This window comes from Melospiza georgiana, chromosome Z (assembly GCF_028018845.1).
Source record: "Melospiza georgiana isolate bMelGeo1 chromosome Z, bMelGeo1.pri, whole genome shotgun sequence".
In the NCBI taxonomy this organism is placed as follows: Eukaryota; Metazoa; Chordata; class Aves; order Passeriformes; family Passerellidae; genus Melospiza; species Melospiza georgiana.
The window spans coordinates 16,343,544-16,360,810 of NC_080465.1; the positions used below are offsets into that span (position 1 = coordinate 16,343,544).

At 38.3% G+C, this 17,267-nt stretch overlaps 1 protein-coding gene across 2 annotated transcripts in view; it reads left to right on the top strand.

Moving 5' to 3' along the window:
• Window positions 1-17,267, top strand: part of TEK (TEK receptor tyrosine kinase) — a 38,208-nt gene that overhangs the window by 5,338 nt on the left and 15,603 nt on the right. For both annotated transcript variants that reach the window (XM_058044500.1, XM_058044501.1), the window contains exons 2-6: window positions 6,537-6,848; window positions 12,016-12,126; window positions 14,770-14,922; window positions 15,816-15,947; window positions 17,101-17,241. In XM_058044500.1, coding sequence (XP_057900483.1) covers window positions 6,537-6,848; window positions 12,016-12,126; window positions 14,770-14,922; window positions 15,816-15,947; window positions 17,101-17,241 — 849 coding nt within the window. The remainder of the gene's footprint in view (window positions 1-6,536; window positions 6,849-12,015; window positions 12,127-14,769; window positions 14,923-15,815; window positions 15,948-17,100; window positions 17,242-17,267) is intronic.

Consider the following 17,267-nt stretch of genomic DNA (forward strand, 5'->3'; position numbering starts at 1 on the left):
AAATGAAAATTCAGCAAAAATCATGACAAACCATGTTTTGCTTTCTTTCTTGTGTTTTGGTTACACACACACACACACACACACACACACACACACACACACACATATTTCGGCACAGCTTCTCCCCTGGAAACCCCAACAAAGCTGCAGCACTGTTTCTCTTCCGGCTTTTTCATCTTAAAATATTGTTTTGACAGGTTGTGAAACAGCAGACTTGCAGAGAAAACAAGAGAGCAGTGGTATTTCCTTAAGCTGCACCAGAGGTACCCAAAGGCAGATGAGCAGATACCGAGATAGGCAGCCCTCATAGCTTTGAAACTATTTTGTTTTTCACACATGTGCTCTGGTCTTCCTACTACAACATAGTGACAGCCTGTCAGTAATTTCCCCTCTCTTGTTAGTTTCACAATACCTTCCCCCCACAAATAGTGCCCTATTTCTAAGGGCAAGTGGTCTTGGTATTGAAATGGTGAAGCATCCCACAGCTGTACAGTAGCATAATGTAAAATACGACAAGAAGATTCTTTACATAAACAACAAAAAAGGTTTTATTGGGACACCTGGTTTTGGCTCATTTATCAGATGTTTTCCAGGAGCATTTCTGTCATTTTTTTCACCCCTAATGTTCCAGTTCTATGGTAGAGAATCTTACTTTCTTTGGACAATAATAACTTCAACCTTGTTTTCCTGTGGAGGAATGAGCTGTCAGAAGAGAATCTGACTCACTGGGAGAAATTACCTGAGCCACTGCTATCTTTGCATTCCAGATAGCAGGACGCTTAAAGATCACTGAGCCCATAAAATGAATACATGGCTTCAAAGCCCATCGGATTATTTTCTTTCTTGAGAACGAACCAAAAATATTATAAGTGTTGAGAGCCCAGGAAAAAACATCCAAAATTGCCAGATTCTGGTTTGGTGTATGTTCTACTCTTCCTATGAAAAATATGCCCAAACAGTTAATGTTTTAGGTTAGTTTCTGATCAGCTTTAATATTAAGTAAGGAGTCCTTATTTTTTTCCTTTTGGAGGAGGAGACATGTTGATAGTCTCTATTTTATTTATTTCTTCATATTTAATTTTCAATATTTCCAGCCTGATTGTCTTCTACATTGTCTAGTTAATTGATTTTTTAAAAATCATTGTTTATTCAGTACTTCCCCAAGAATTAATCAAATGCTATACTTCCTCAGAAAAATTGCTTGTATGGTCGCCATTCGTATTTCTAAATAGATTAATTTAATTCTTTTAATCTCATACATTGTTTTATACCAAAAAAATAAGACTGGAGAGGGTACAGCTGAAGTTATAACTACAAAGCAGGACACAATAAGAAATACTGAGGTTTAGGCTATTTAGCAAGTTGGGTTTGTTCTAAATAAAAACCTTATTATTTCAAGCAGACGGAGTGTTCATTGTTATATTTTAAGAAACTTTCAGGAAGAAGGATTGATGACTTAAAAGTTTTCACCAGTCTCTAAATTATTTTTAAATCCTGCAGTGAGTGTCATATGCAACTGACTGTTTCACTTTCAGCATAACACCAAAACTAAGCTCAGATTCTACTTTTTCCCTGCCAATATAGTAGCTATATGTTTTATATTCCTGTTCCCAGATGCCTAATAGCAGGAATCATTAGTGTTCCAAGTAATAACAGTGAAAAAAAAAAAAAAAAAAACCAACAAAAAACTACATAAGCATTCCATATTACATCTATTCTCTGCTTCACCTGGTGAAAAATGGAGTAGAATTTACTGGAATTGGAATTTTCTGCCCTTTCATCTTCTCTTAAATAACTAGTATTTTAAAAGTATTAATTTTCTGCTTACCTCTACAACAGATCTTCACCTCGATCTGTTACACTCCAAATACCAGGAGGAAGACTTCCTCCTTATAGTAATTTCAAGCAATCAGTTATAAAGTTATAAAGTTGTAAAGTTCTACAAATATAAGGAAATAATATATCTTTAGGTGTGTAATGTCTAAACAATTTCTTTGCTTCTGTTACCAATCATTATTAAAAACTAAAGCCTTCCTCAGATCTTTGAATTCTCAATACCCTTTGCAAATACAACTTCTATCCATGGTATATGAACTTTGAAGGACAGTGAGGTGTGGTTACCCTGTGATGGAGTCAAAACTCTGGCTGCTTGCTGTGGAAGAGGAGCATAAGCCACTGTGTTGAACATTTTTTCCAAATAACAGACAACTTTGCAAAGGCCTCACACTAAATAGGAGGGGCCTAGAATTTTCCCATGTTTTCCTGGAGACAAGACAAGGGTTAACAGTGGAAGTATATGGGCAGGGACTGTCAGAGAAAAGGACAAATCAAGACTTTTGTTGGTTTGTTGACTTTGTTGAACTAAGAGTTGCTGTATGTACTCATCCATGGCATCAAACTATCTCAGCTCAAGATTGCCACATTTATCCATGAACCCTAGTATTTGGCACCAATAATCATCTAGAGCAGTGATATTTTAATCTTTTTCAGGGACTTGATTGCTCTTTGAGTAGAACTATGTCTGGGATGTGTTCTAGGGAATTTCTGAGAACTATTTTTTTCAGCTGATCCTAGCTGAGTTTTGTTGGTGCAATGCAGCACAGAAAATATGATGACTGTGCCTGTATGAATGGCATTTTGGTAGGGAATAAGAACACACAGGGCCTACAGACACAGCATGACAAATTTATTCTCTGTTTAGCACAATTTCCCCAGATCAATATCATTGAATCAAAAAATAATTTGAGCTGAAGGGACCTTTTTAGGGTCATCTAGTTCCAATCTCACCCCTATGGACAGGGACAGCTTCATTTAGACCAGGCTGCTCCATCCAGCCTGGCTTTGTACACTTCCAGGGATGAGACATCAACAGTTTCTCTGGGTAACCTGTTCTAGAGGTTCACCTCCCTCATTGTGAAAAATTCCTTCCTTATATCTAATCTAAATTGACCCTCCTGTTGTTTCAAGCCATTACCCTTTATTCTGTCACTACATGCCCTTGACAAAAGTCCCTCTCCAACTTTCTTGTAGCCCCTGTAGGAACTGGAAGGTGCTATAAGGTCTCCCTGGAGTCATCTCTTCCCCATGCTGAACAATCCCAACTCTCACAGTCTTTCCTCATTGGAGAGGTGCTCCAGCATCTCTCCAATCATCTAGGTAACCTCTCATGGACCTGTCGATGTCCTCCCTGTGTCGGGACCCCAGAGCTTGATGGAGGGTTCCCCTCTCACCAGACCAGAGGGGCAGAATCCCCTCCCTTGCCCTCCTGGCTGCGCTGCTTTGGATGCAGCACAGGATACAATTGGCTCTCTGGGCAGCAGAAATCTGTACTAGAAAAGTTGTCAAAGACACAGCTATCACCCAGCAAGAGAGAGGACAATCCTGTAATTTGGAGTGGGCCAAGAGGAACTGTAAGGGTTTCCCTCCGTTTATTTTGCTGTCTGGGCTACAGTCAGTGAGCTGTTATTTAAACTTGTATAGAGGATGCCATTTTCATTGTGCTGGAAAGACTCAAAGCACTGCAGCGCAGTGAGTGATGTGTCATAAATACTTGGCAATGGGTCTTCTTTGCATGGTGTTTCCCATTTACAGCATTGGCCTTCTGCAAGCTCTTTCTCTTCTCAAAATCCATTTGCCCACACAGCAGATTGCCTTCCTGATAAGGTCTGCTCTTCAAGAACCAGGGCAGGAGTGAAAGGACTTTTTCAAGGCAGCACAAGGATTGTCCCTGCTGCTGAGATAGGCTGCTTCCTCTCTCTATTTTTTATGCTTTTCTCAAAGCTAAATTCTGTTGCCTTATTTGGTTCTTACATACTCAAAACCTTCATTAGCATCTAGGACATGAGTGACCTAAATTTTGCCAGACTAGAAAAGTTCCTTTCTAGCAAGAGCAGTTTTTTTATTTGAAATTGCATTATCATAAAGAGATGCTGCATGAATCCTCACCCAGTGGAGTCAAAGAAAACATTGCTATCACCTCCAAGGCCTTATATTGCTAAAATGCCTTTTTTTTTTTTTTCAAATTATATCTCAACCATAGTTTTTCTCAGTGCAAAACTTTCACTATTTATATTTCTGCTTGCAATATATTCCAGCTATGAAACCTTAGCTTCAAAGTCATGTTTGACATATAATTCTATACTTACACATAGATATAAAATCCTTTTAGAGGCAAAAAATTCTTATGTTTATCTGGGAAGAAACTCCATCTGTGTTACATCTGCCTCATTGAGGTGTATAGGCTACCCTGCAGTGTTTAATATGACAAACAGCCACCTATCTTTAGACAGTGAATCAGAACACTATCCATTCACTGGATAGATTTTGATTCACCTAGAATATTCTCAAGTTTAAAAAAACAATATGTGTACTTGTTCTACACCTTTATTGCATGAATTTACTACAAGGAAAATACTATGCAGCAAATACCCCAGTTTTGGTAGAATGTTGCTTCACATATGGATCAAAGGCAGCATGAAAGCTGGTACTCAAAATTCAGGCTTCTCCTACTGTTTTTTCTCAGAGTATCAAAAGGCTGAGATTCAGGGGAGGAAAGAGGTGTTATTTTCACCTTTCAATCTTTGGTGGAAGTCATAGGAATGCAGAAATACTAGGGGAAATGGAACTGGAGCCCTGTATGACCAGCTGTCCTCTGCAGGACACCAGCCCTTGGGCTCACACATTTGTATTGGAAAGGCAGCTGTAGCTCTGTGCCCTGTGGATGCCAGGCAGAAAAATATTTCACTTCTGCTTTCTAACACTGGGCCTGACCTCAGTGCAGAAAATCATGTCAAGTCACAGAATTTGAATCCAGATTTGATTCTGAGTTTCGCAAAAGTTTGCAGAAACCAGGATCTTGCAGTTTGTGATTTTAAGAATCTCTCTACCTGGCATGTGAGCTTTGCTTGATCTAAACTGAAGCTTCTTTCAGTGCTGGTGATTGTTGAGCTATATTGGCCTTTGGCTGATGCATCAGATCCACAGTAAAAGCACACTGTGTTTCTCAAACACAGAAATGCTTCTCATACAAAACTAAGGGCCTTGAGACAAATGTCCCATAAAATGAATGTGTGAATTTGCCTCATTTCTATCACATAACTATTTAACTTTGTTCAAAGGATTCACGTTGGCAATGTGCAGCAGGATGAACTGACTTTACTGACCTGCACGTTTATGCAATATTTGCTTTAATGTTCGTCACAACGTTTCCAGAAGGTTTCATTTCTCCATTATGTAACTGCAAATTATCTGGGCTGGCACATGAAAGGGTGGAGGCTGTGGAAGACTGGTTGGGTGTGGTGAGCGTCAATGGGCTGTCAAGATACTTCAGTCCCCAGAGTGGTTGCTTGCATTGAAAGCAGAGGAGGACCTCCTCCCTTGGCCCAGAGCACTGCACAGACACACGCAAAGACTGCAGTCAGCACTGCGACCTTTTGACCTTCCTTATCTAAGACTATACCCCTTCCTTCCCATCAGAGAACATTTGCAAGCTGACCGGCACTAAATATTAGGTCTCTCTAGGTAAATACAAAATATACTTGTATCAAAATCAGGAAAATAGATGTGATGAATAAAAGAAATCAATTATTCTTCCTGTTTCAGCTGGAAAAAATGTTAGTGTTTCCCTTCTCCTTACCCTGAACTTAAAAAATAAAGGGAAACGCCTGTTATTTGCCAATTGTTCATTATAGGAGAGCTGAATTTCCCTCCCACTATGCACATTTGAACAGCTAAAACTGTGACACTCTGCTAGAAGATATTTTAATTAGGCTTGCATCTCTCATTTTCAAAGAAACTTTCACCTTTGTGTATTTCTGGCAGTCCTATTGATCAAAAGAAGCAATTTTGAGTGATTTAAACCTGACCTCATTTAACTAGCGGTGCCAACTTTCTCTTTGTTTTTGCATAAGTTGCTTTGTGCCATGGGCCTTGTCAGTGTCTGTTAGGGCTTCAAATATTTAATGTGATTGACTGTGAAATCATTAGTCCAAATTCATAAAACAGCGGCAAAAAAATACTGCAAGTGTTCAAAGTACTACCATCTCCTATAACTGACGTCATACCTGCTTTACATCAGTTCATGTGTACTAAATCCATGTAAGGGAGATTGAGGAAACACTATTAAACTGACAATCTTATCATCCACCAATTCTGTTGCCAGAAAAGCACCATACTTGAGGCATTTATGTGCATGTCTAACTATACACGGATCAATCTGCTTTGGCAATCTATGGTTTTCCTTGGGCTTCTACAACACCTCTTGAAAGAAATTCAACGTGTTTGCAAGACACACTGCCTTTTCTAAGAAGAGCAAATTCCATCTGTTTGTGTCATAAAAAATTAATCCTCAAGTCATTGTAACAGAATACTTAATCTGTGTTCATCCAATTTTGCACGAATGTTGTGCACGGCAACATCCAGAGAAACCCTGAGCACTGGGTGACACAGCTTACCTGGTGATTTGATTGGCCACATCAAATCACTTTACTTTCTGCAGTAAAATTTTTTTCCATTTGATGTGTTTTGGTTTTTTTTAGGCAAAGTAGGAGCGGCACTGGACCTCATACTGATCAATTCCTTCCCTCTGGTGGGCAACACTGAGACATCACTTACATGTGTCACTTCGAAATGGCGTTCCCGTGAGTCTATCACGATAGGCCGGGACCAGGAGGATGTAGCAAACCAGCACCGGGAGCCACTGGAAGTTAATGAAGATTCCAAGAGAGCAGCAGCCAAAACAGTGGTGTGGAAGAGGGAACAGGCCAGTGAAACTATTGGAGCATATTACTGTGAAGGGAAACTCAAGGATGAGGTGACAAGGATACATACCATGAAGATGCCACTGGGAGGTACAGTATGGTGGTCAGATCTGAACTTGCCATGGCACTGCTTGCAGACTGGCTGCTACCCCTGGCTGACGCAAGTGGGCACAAACAGGGTCCCAGACCTGAGTCAATAAAAATGGACTTGGTTCAGGGCCTTTTTTTTTATTTTTCTGCAGTGCAGAGAAACTGGTTGGTACTAGGTGCTAGTCATTTCCTTGTGGAAGTTAGTCAGACATCTCTAAGTGTTCTGCCTGCATCTGGCTACTGCCAGGAGCATGAAGTCAGCAGTTAAAGTGGCCTCACTGACCCCATGGAATAATATATGTGGCAACTCCTCCACTGGGTTTCTTGCATGCCAGACGCTTGATTTCAAACAGGCTTCTATTTTTAAAGTTTGACAGGTCTGAGATGTAGATAGCTAAGCATCACTTTTCTATCTGTTTTAAGTAAATGGGCAACCTGACCCCAGAAAGTAATTGCCTTTCCTAAGGTTTAGTAAAACTACAGATCAGCAACACTGGATCTTCATTGTCTGTGTCCATGTGGGGAAAAAAAAAGAGGCATCCCTCTCAGCACTGGAAAGGAAGCCCAGAGAAGTTTTCCACAGTCTGAGAAGGTTATTCACAAAAATCCAGTACAGATTTCACTGTTCATTTGATTTTGGTTTTAGGCTATGCACAATAGTAAAAGCAAATGTGCAGGGATATGGTGGGACAAGAAGGTGAGATTTCTAAGGTCCATTACATTGTATTTACATATGTTCAAAATTTCTCTTGTTTCTGGACATCATTAGACTTCTGGGACAATTTCCAAAGCAGAGGTCACCATCAACTACAGAAAGGCACAACAAATTTTGAGTAATTTTCTGCAGCAAATCACGTTTTCAAAACTTAAGATAATTTAAAATAGATTTTAATGTACTGTAATGTTTTGTGCCTTGGCAACTGGTCTGTAAGGATGTTTGACAATTTTGATCTTTATTCATAAGATTTTAGTAAGAGCAATTTTTGTTGTGTGAATCTCCTGAAATTACATAACAAATTTATAAAAGGAGATTTTTTCATTTGTAAGAGCTGCAGCTAGTGCCCATTATTATTTCTTTGAACACGGGTAGATTGAAAGCAAGCTAAGTGGGATATATACATTTTCCTTTGGTTTATGTTTTCTCTGACCAAATGTGGTCTTTGAAGGGCTGGATTGGTGACCAAGAAAGATCTGCAGATGCAGACTGACAACTCCATTGTTTCAAAGGAGGGTGCAGTGAGGAGCAGATAAGATAATAGTCCATGGAATGTCACTGTGACCCTGCCTGTGGCAGTCTGCCAGCAAGCTGAGCACATTTCTAGCTGTTGTAGAGCAACGTGCATGGGAGGAAGAATGTCTTCTGAATCGATCAGCTCTTTCCATTTGGCATCTGTGGGCCTAGGAGCAGAGAACTTTAAGTAATCAAATTATGAAGTCTTCTTATGTGACAGATGTTGCTCTAAACAGAAGTAGCATTCACACCAGTAGTTGGTAGGTTTCTTAGGTTAATTTCTAAGTCTGAGTACCTTTCTCAGATTTTTCTCTGCAAAAGTTTTCGCTAACTAATTTCAAACTAGCAAATCTTCAGTGAAAGTATATAATTTAATCAGATTAGATGGGTGAGAGAGAGGTACATCAGAAATTCTCATAGCTATTAAAGTGCACAGAAAGTGGAGAAAGAGGTTGAGGAAAGATTGTGGGGTTTGGCAAAACATATGTGTCTGGAAAACAGACCTTTTTCCACTTAACTGTTGTTAACTTCGTAATTTTTAAAGGCAGAATATGTTTTTCAACAGCAAAAATTGAGTTCAAAATATGCAGTTTCCCATTGGAGACACCAAAGTCAAAGGAAGAAGAAACACTTCTGGAAACCCAGCCACTGTTTTGCATCCTTCTGGCAAGAAGCTGGTGAAACACTCACTAAGCATTAATCATTTTGGTAGCCCTACTGACTCAGTGGGAACTGCCATCTCCCTGATTGTATACCTATTATCAAATATGAACATATAGTGAAGAATTTTGCTGTGTAATATGGAAACAGGTCCATTTTCTTGATTTGTTTTACCATCTGCTATTCTGAAAGTAACAAGTCCATTCTCCTGAATTTTTTATACTGAAACATTATAGTTGCAAATGTAATATTCATACATGCAAGGAGAGGGAACACTTTATGCTTTATATTCTTATGGAGAGTGGTCCTTATTCTGTATAAGTACACATCTCTAGAATAAAACAGCACAGAGTATTCTCCTTCTAGTCAAATACAATTTATTCAATTTCTCTACACAATAAATATTTATTTTAATATATCTGATTGAGTTTTCCCCACAGAAACTCGACCACAGAGCTGTCAAAGGGACAATAATGGAAATGCTAGTAGTAGAGTATTATGGCATTTGTCCTGCAGCTCAGTTCGTTATGTCTCTATAAGGAATTGACACACTTGAGATGTGAAATTATGTAATACAAGTCACAATCTAAAAATACGTTGGAGCTGAGCCCAACAGGGAGTGTGCATTCCTTTCCATTGCAACAATACCCTGTAGAAAAGTCTTGTGGTTTAGCCTAACATGCAAAGAAAAGTAGATGGAACAAAAAAGTTCAATATCTTGTTAAGACAATTAGCATTGTCTCACTAAATTTGGTCCAAAAAGGACTGCAACTAAAACCCTTAGGATCATTTGTAGTTAACGATGTATTTTTTGCAAAAGCTGTAGAATTATTTTTTTCTTAAATAGATAATGATTTTTCACTATGCATTTGTTACTAATAAATGACTTCTTACTGGGGAGCTGACAGTAAGTTGGAATTGCTTTTAGTTTTTGTTGCCTGTTTCTAATGAAAACTTAGTTCATTATTCTATATTAGAATTTTCTGTTTCTCCAAGATGTAAATGTAGATACCAATGTTTAGGTAAAATGACAAAAGCATATACTTAATGTGAAGCAGGAAGACTCCTGCTGAAATCAATTGTATATAGCTTACAAAGGAATGGAAATGTGTGGCAAAGTCTCAGAACAAAACCACTAGAACTGTGCAGGGGATGGAAACTCTATTCTGCAAAGAATTGTGTATTTTCAATAGTTGTCTTGTTTCCAATGATAAATAAAACATTAAAATGTCAAAATTGTCAAGGAATTAATATCCTAGGAGAGACGTTAACTTGGATCGATAAAAATATCTTCATTCTTGCTCAGATTTTCTTTCTTTAATTTTACATCATGTGATACAAACATTTTTATTTTAACTTAAAATTCTATTTTGTAATGTAAATATCAAAGTGTTCTTTCTTTTATTGCAAGAATATCATCCTTTTTACTCCCTCAGATTTTGAAAAATAATGTTGTGGAGGTACTGTCAGTATCTGCCTCATACAAACTTTGATATAGAATCTGTCTGCTCTATTTTTACAGCTCTGTTACATATAAAATATGACAGAAAGTTACTTTATAATTTTTTCTATGCTTTCTGATCCTATCTCTGTGTATTTCTTTCCCACCAAATTTTAGCCAGCTACAAGCTCCAAATTCTTTTTCTCCAACTGTTGGTATGAACCAAAGGATATTTTATTGACAGTTTTGTAAAAACAAACCAAGAAAGGAGGCATGATTCTCGATAAAGGACAAATTTTTTATTAATAAGTTGTCTAACAGTTTATATTAACTGTTCCTTATATGCTCCTTAAAAAATATTTGCTGTGAAATAAATATTTGCTGCGAAAATATTTGCTGTGAAATGAAACCTCTGAAAATGCAGAGCTGTCTAGGAGCATGAATGGGTATTCAAGGATTCCTTTCAGCTGAAACTCAGGTGGGTCTTATGTCAGAGTAGTCCCACTCAGCTGCCTGGGGAGGCAGGTGGCAGCAGAAGGATTAACAAAGAGAGATGGAGTTACATGGAGGAACTTGCATAGGAGGAACCCATAAGACTAAAAATTCCAAATTTAGAAAAAGCAAAGGGATTGGTTTAAATCAATACATCATTCCCCTGAGTGCTCTAAAAGGGAGAGTACAGAGGTATCAAATTCTCTGTCAGGTAAGGAGCTTGATAGTTAAGAAGTCAATTTGGCTAATTCTAGAGGAGGATATAAATGACAGTATGACATAAAGCATCAGAGCTAAAAATGGCCTGAAAACCTGAATTTGTCCTCAAAACACTTCATAACTTTTCCTTTGGATTTTCCAAGTAAATGAGAGGAAGCATCCTTAACTTCTAACTTGTTTCAATGTAATGTGGTAATTAAAATTATCACTTCACTAGTTTCATTAAAACTGCCATTTCAAGAAAGAGCTATTATTTCTTGAGTCTTTTCTGTCCCTTCTCCAGTTATCTTCTGATGTACTGATAAGAAATAGACAGAAATGTTGGGAAAATCATTTTATCTACTGCTTTCTTTTTGTTTAAATCAAGATCTACAAACAAATGTAGAAAAGTTCCTTTCTGTTTAAGCAGGAAAATGAATTTCAATTTCCCTGCTGGAAAACTGGCTAAACTACACCAGTCTCTCACATAGAATTTTTATTTTCATTAAGCCGTCATTTTGGTATTTTGGTAAAAGTCCCGCAGCCTGTGAATATGATTTTTTTCCTTTGGTTCTTAGTGCAATCCAACATGCTCTGTATTTCCAGAATTTGGTGAACTAATACAAACACAGACCTACTACATCTACCTCACCTTCTCCCAGCCCTGCATGACTGTGGTCTCCTGAACTATCTCACAGTTCTGCATTATAAAGCTTAAGTAGAAGAGAACTTAAATCACCTTAGGTATTTATTTGCCAGTGACAGCTTGTTCCCTACAATACAATTTCCAGTACTTTTCCCAGTCTGCTTAAAAAATGTCTTAAGAGATGAAGAAACTTTGGAAAGTATTTTACAGCCAGTTGGAGTTCCTAGTTAGAAACTGTTTCCAGTTAGCCAGAAGCCAATTTTTTTTTTCATGCCTCAGGTTCTAGGGGCAGTCTGTTGTTTCGGGGTACAGGCAAGCCCTCTGTCTTTGCCAAAGCATAGATTGAGGCTGCTGATGGTGATAAAGAATCACTTTATGCTCTAGAGAAATTGAGGTGTCAAAATCAGAGTGAGGCTCATGCTGCAAACCATTCTCAGCTATCAGGCTAGAGACCAAATAGAGACAGTAACTGCTATTTATCACATACTTCTGTTTTCAGCTTCATTCCACCCAGTGGCATTAACTGTTACAGCAAATAAGGGAGAGCATGTGAACATCTCCTTCATCAGAATGGCATCAAAAGAGGAAGATGCAGTGATCTACAAGAATGGTATGGAATCTCGTCTTTTCTCTTTCTGCTATAATTGTTTTAGTTGAGGGCCAAGTAAGCCTTTGAAAGTTATGGCTGCTGATTCCCATGCTGTGCAGATGCAGCAGGCATCATTCCTCATACATTTAATGTCTCCTAAAGGGGTGAATTTCCATATCCAATATGTTGATCTGATCCAATATGTTTTGTCTTTTTCTTTTCCACCAAAATGCCCGATCCTCTCTTTATATCTCTGCTTTGTTTTTTGTTTTAATTTTTGATTTCCTTCTACATCCCTTCATATATTTGCCTGGTTGTTTTTAGGTTGTTTGTTTTTCTTTCTGGGCCACTGTGAATGCCCAGTTACAGAATCTTTCGTTGCATTTCTACAGTTCTTCAAGTGATATTTTGAGTTCTTCAGAAGGTTTTTTGAGGCCATTTACCTTCTATGATGCCCTTCAAGCTAAGAAATTAATCACCAGTACTCTGCTATTAGAAAGAAAAAATTGTAAACAAAATCTAGTACTTGTTTCATTTAACTACAAGAGTTAGTCCGGTTGTAAATTTTGTAATTTTGTAACACCAACTCTTCTATCTAGCATGGCACCTAAACCACAGGTAATCTCTGTTCAGCTGTGTGTTGCTCCTACTTGATGCTCAGAAATTTCTGCAGGTTGTGCTCTACCTTCTGTAGAAAAATACAAAAATAGAGGTCACTATAACTCATAGTGCCTTCATAATCAAATTGTTAAACCACAACAAATTATGATTGTGGAAAGCACATGTAATGTTCTGCTCCATCTTTGACAGTCTAGCTTACAGTGAGCCATGAGGAAACAGGGAGTAAATAGAGCAGGATGAGGTAAGGACGGGACAACACACTGCCAAAGAACTCATGTAGTGAGTCAGCCTCAACCCCAGTTACTGATTACCTGGAGCATTTCAACAGGCTGGAAGAGTTAAATAGATAAAAGGTGTATTTTAAAGAGGCAATAGGTAAAGTAGATTCACAAATACCTGTTTCTTTGAACTTCAGAGACTCAACTGTGTCAGGGCACAGCAGACAAGTTTGCCATCACTTGTCATTACAGGGTCCCTAGGAAAATTTTGTGATCTCCTGTCACCAGTTTCTCAGAAAAGAACCAGATGAGATATTGGAGCAGGACTGCTAACATCATGGTACTCACTTAGCTGCGATTCCATCTGGAAATTCAGCAAAAAATCTCAGAATGCCTCCAGACAGTAGGTCAAGTTTTTCAGCTGAGGTTGATGTTGAAACAGCATTTCTGAGAAGTCCTGACACAGAAACTGGAAAAGAAGAGAAAAGGTTTCTACTATATTTAGCTGTTGCAGTCTTTCACTTCAGTTGTTTCAAGTACTTCACCCCCCTTACAGAATCTCACAATGGCTGTCTAGACAAAGAAATGGTTCTGCTAAACAGGGTTGCTTTAAGACATTGGCAGAACACCTTGGAAAACAAGTCATAAGAATCGAGCCTTGCTTAGCAGACTGTAAGCATAAGCCTTTCTTAATGCTTTGTTGTCAAGTTTGCAACTTTTAACTCAAAAGACACTAGAAAATGCCCCACAGTTTCAAAATAAATTCCTTTAATTATTTGTTCTTTTGATTTAGCCCTGTTTTCATGGAGAATGGACTGTCATGGACTAAAGTGACCTACAGTCTTTCAGCTGCTTTGGTTATGATCCTCAGCAAAGTTTTATGTTTCTAGGCTGCCTGAAATTTGACAACAGTCAAATTGACAGTGTGTATAGTCACAGACAGCAGAGGTCCTGCCTGATGCTGTTTACCTTCTAAATAATTTAAGAAAAGTGAAAAAAGGAAAAAAAGAGAAAAAAGTTGTTGCATTTTCAGTGTGACTGTAAGGGAATGTAGAAGATGAGGACAATTTGATTCATGACAGTACCATTGGTAATGGTCATTCAGCCATTTGAGTTTGTGAATCTGAACAGGATCAGACTATCTGGGTTGTTAAGATCAGACTGGATTGTTAATATGAGCAAGCTGGGATTTGCAGCCAGGAGAAGTCCAGAGGGAGACCTCTACAGCAGCCTTCCAGTGCTAATGGGAGCTGAAGGAAACCTAGAGAGGGACTTTTGACAGTGACAATGGGGAATGGCTTTAATCTAAATAAAGGGTGTGTTAGAGTAAAATAAAAATGGTCTTTGGTGAAAAAACCTGGAAGAAACAGAAATGTGTTAAATCTGGGAGGAAAATATAAAAACATGCTGAGTTCTTCCTGCTTTTGTCTCCCAAGTAAATCTTTGTGCTAGTCAGACTGAATTAGACCTGGCTGGCATTTGCTCTTCAATTCCAGCCACCCTAGAATCCATGTGGATTGTTATCCCTTATTTCAGAAAAGACCAAGAAACAAAATGAACACTCTTAACCACTAAGCTCAAAGCCGAGTGTGAAGTTGTTTGTCCTGTTTATCTACTAAATCCTGTCAAGATGTCTCTTCCTTTTTACTTGCACTTCTCCAATTAGGAAAACCAGTGTAGCTAGAGTTGTCAGAAAATTCATCATGAATTTTAAAAAAGATTCTGCTGCTTCCCCCAACTGTCCTTCGGTTACCAATGTAAGCTTATGTATTTATTTAGAGGGTGAATGACATCTGTCTGTGGTATCTGTGCGCTCCTTCCTCAGGCTCCTTCATCCACTCTGTGCCCAGGCATGAAGTGCCAGGAGAGCTGGAAGTCTCCTATCCTCAAGTTCAACCACAAGATGCAGGGGTTTACTCTGCTAGATACATAGGAGGAAACCTTTTTACTTCTGCTTACACGAGGCTTATTGTAAGACGTAAGTTCTATTAATATGTGGTGATGATTAATAGTCAAAATTAATCTGAAATGAAACATATTGTTTCACTTTGTTTCATTCATATTGCCCAAATAAGGACCAAAATATTTCTTGACATTTGCTGTTATCAGATTATGTCAGAAGAAAGTTTCGTACCAAGGGCCTTTGGTACAAGCTGATATTCATGCCAACAGCTGAGAGAAAAAACACACACCCCATCAGATTTAAGTTGTGCTCATCTTAGCTACTGCCAGGACAGTTAGCTCTTTTTTCAGCATCTCAGCTTTTCAAACACTACAAATTAATAAAAGAGGTAATTCTTCACTGAGTCTCCATGTTCTCCATGGTGGGTTATATCCATACCTCACTTATCCTAGGGTTCATCATCTTTAGTATACATTATTATAACTTAACAAACTACCTTAGTTTTAAATAGCTCTTAAGGTTCACTTCCTACTGGATGAAAGAATGAGTTGGGATATTTTCCAACAAACATTTTACATACTTTGCTACTCAGCTGCTGTGTCTATCAGATATAAAGAAAATTATATTCTGTTAACTTGGAAAGAAATATAAATTTGATGTGAAAAAATAGATAGCTGTTCAAATATCTTATATTGCATAGAAAATATTTGTGATGGTAATACACATTTATTCATGAATATCCACACAATACTTCCAGGAGTTGTGAATAAATAAATGTAATGCCCCAAATTTGGATTTTGAAGCTACTGCTACCTTACTAACAACAATGGTCCAGTTGGCTGGCATGTAGGGTTCCATATAGCTTGCACTTTTATGTATTTTACTGTTTGCTCTGAAAAGAATATTACAATTTGAAGGGTTACTGAATAACAAGACAACGAATATGTCATTATATTTTTCCATAAAAGGATGTGAAGCTGAGAAATGGGGCCCTTCCTGTAGCTTCCACTGCCCTTCCTGCACAAACAATGGCATTTGTCATGAAGATACTGGGGAATGCATCTGTCCTCCAGGTTTTATGGGAAAAACATGTGAGAAAGGTAAGTTGATAATATTTTCAGGGATTGCTTATTAATTTGATCTCAGTGAAAGAAATTGGCATATTATTGAGGGAAGCATCATACGGAGTACCTGGTTTTATTCTTGAAAGCTGCAGCATTTACAGCTGGTGCTAGAGATAGGACAGAGTTGGGTGAGATGAATCCTGAATTCTGTTCTGGTTGTTCTTGCAGCTGTGATTTAATTTCTCTCTTTCTCTCTTCACCTAGTAGAGACTATTTTGCTAGGGATGATGAATGTTTCCAACACTTCTTGATCAATATGCACTTGGACAGTATGCTGCCTAATATCTCCTAGGCTTCTTTTCTCACAAAAGGCTGGACCAGATGATCTTCGGAGGTCACTTCCAATCTGGGCTGTGCTATGACTCCCTTGAAATGCATGTGCTCAGTGCTGCTGACTAACTTAAATGCATATTGGTAGAGGACACCTTAAGGATACATGGGCACTAGGAAATATGCTAGAGATTCCTTGGCTGCTTCTGAAGAAGCTGCTAATGTGCTCACAGGGTGCTTTGTCTCTGTAGGGACATCAACAGTGTATATATTTTTGTGCAAATCTGTGTGTGTGGCAAGTAGTTTGGATTCTGGAAAAGTTAGAGCTGGCATCACAGTGTTTTGACTTCTCCAAGCATCATTTGGGTTCATTGCTAAATATGTATGCTTTTATTTGACTGAATTGCAGTGCTGAAAATACTAGAGCTAAGCTGTTGGAATAGTTGGCACTAAAGCACTCCAGCATAGCGCTGCTCTTATCATCGAAGCAAAAACCTTGACATCAGCAGTTTTGTGTGCATTCACCACTAAGATTTGTGTTTCATGGCACTGCTTGTTCATTTTACATTAGAGAGACTCGTAAACACACTTTATTGCTGAATTTATGTCCCCATAGATCTAAAACAAGGGTACTTGGCTGACAGATCCTCACAGTGAGAAAATTGTTTCTGCTGCCTGTACTCGACTATTAGAACAGCTGTTGCTTAAGTTGCTGTGGTTGTTACTATATTTGAATGATCAAAGTGCTATTTTTAATTTGAATTCATGTTTTCTCTTGTCTAGTGCAGTATCATAAGAAGCACTAGCTCTTTCATGGACAATGCCATTGAGTTATTATTTCCTTCTCTCCCTTCAACAGCTTGTGGAGCCAACACTTTTGGCAAAACATGTGAAGAGACCTGTAAAGAAAATTATGGCTGCAGAAACTTTATGTTCTGTCTACCAGATCCATATGGTTGTTCTTGTGCCACAGGATGGATGGGACTGGAATGTGATAAAGGTATAGTGAAAAAAAAAAAGAATGGG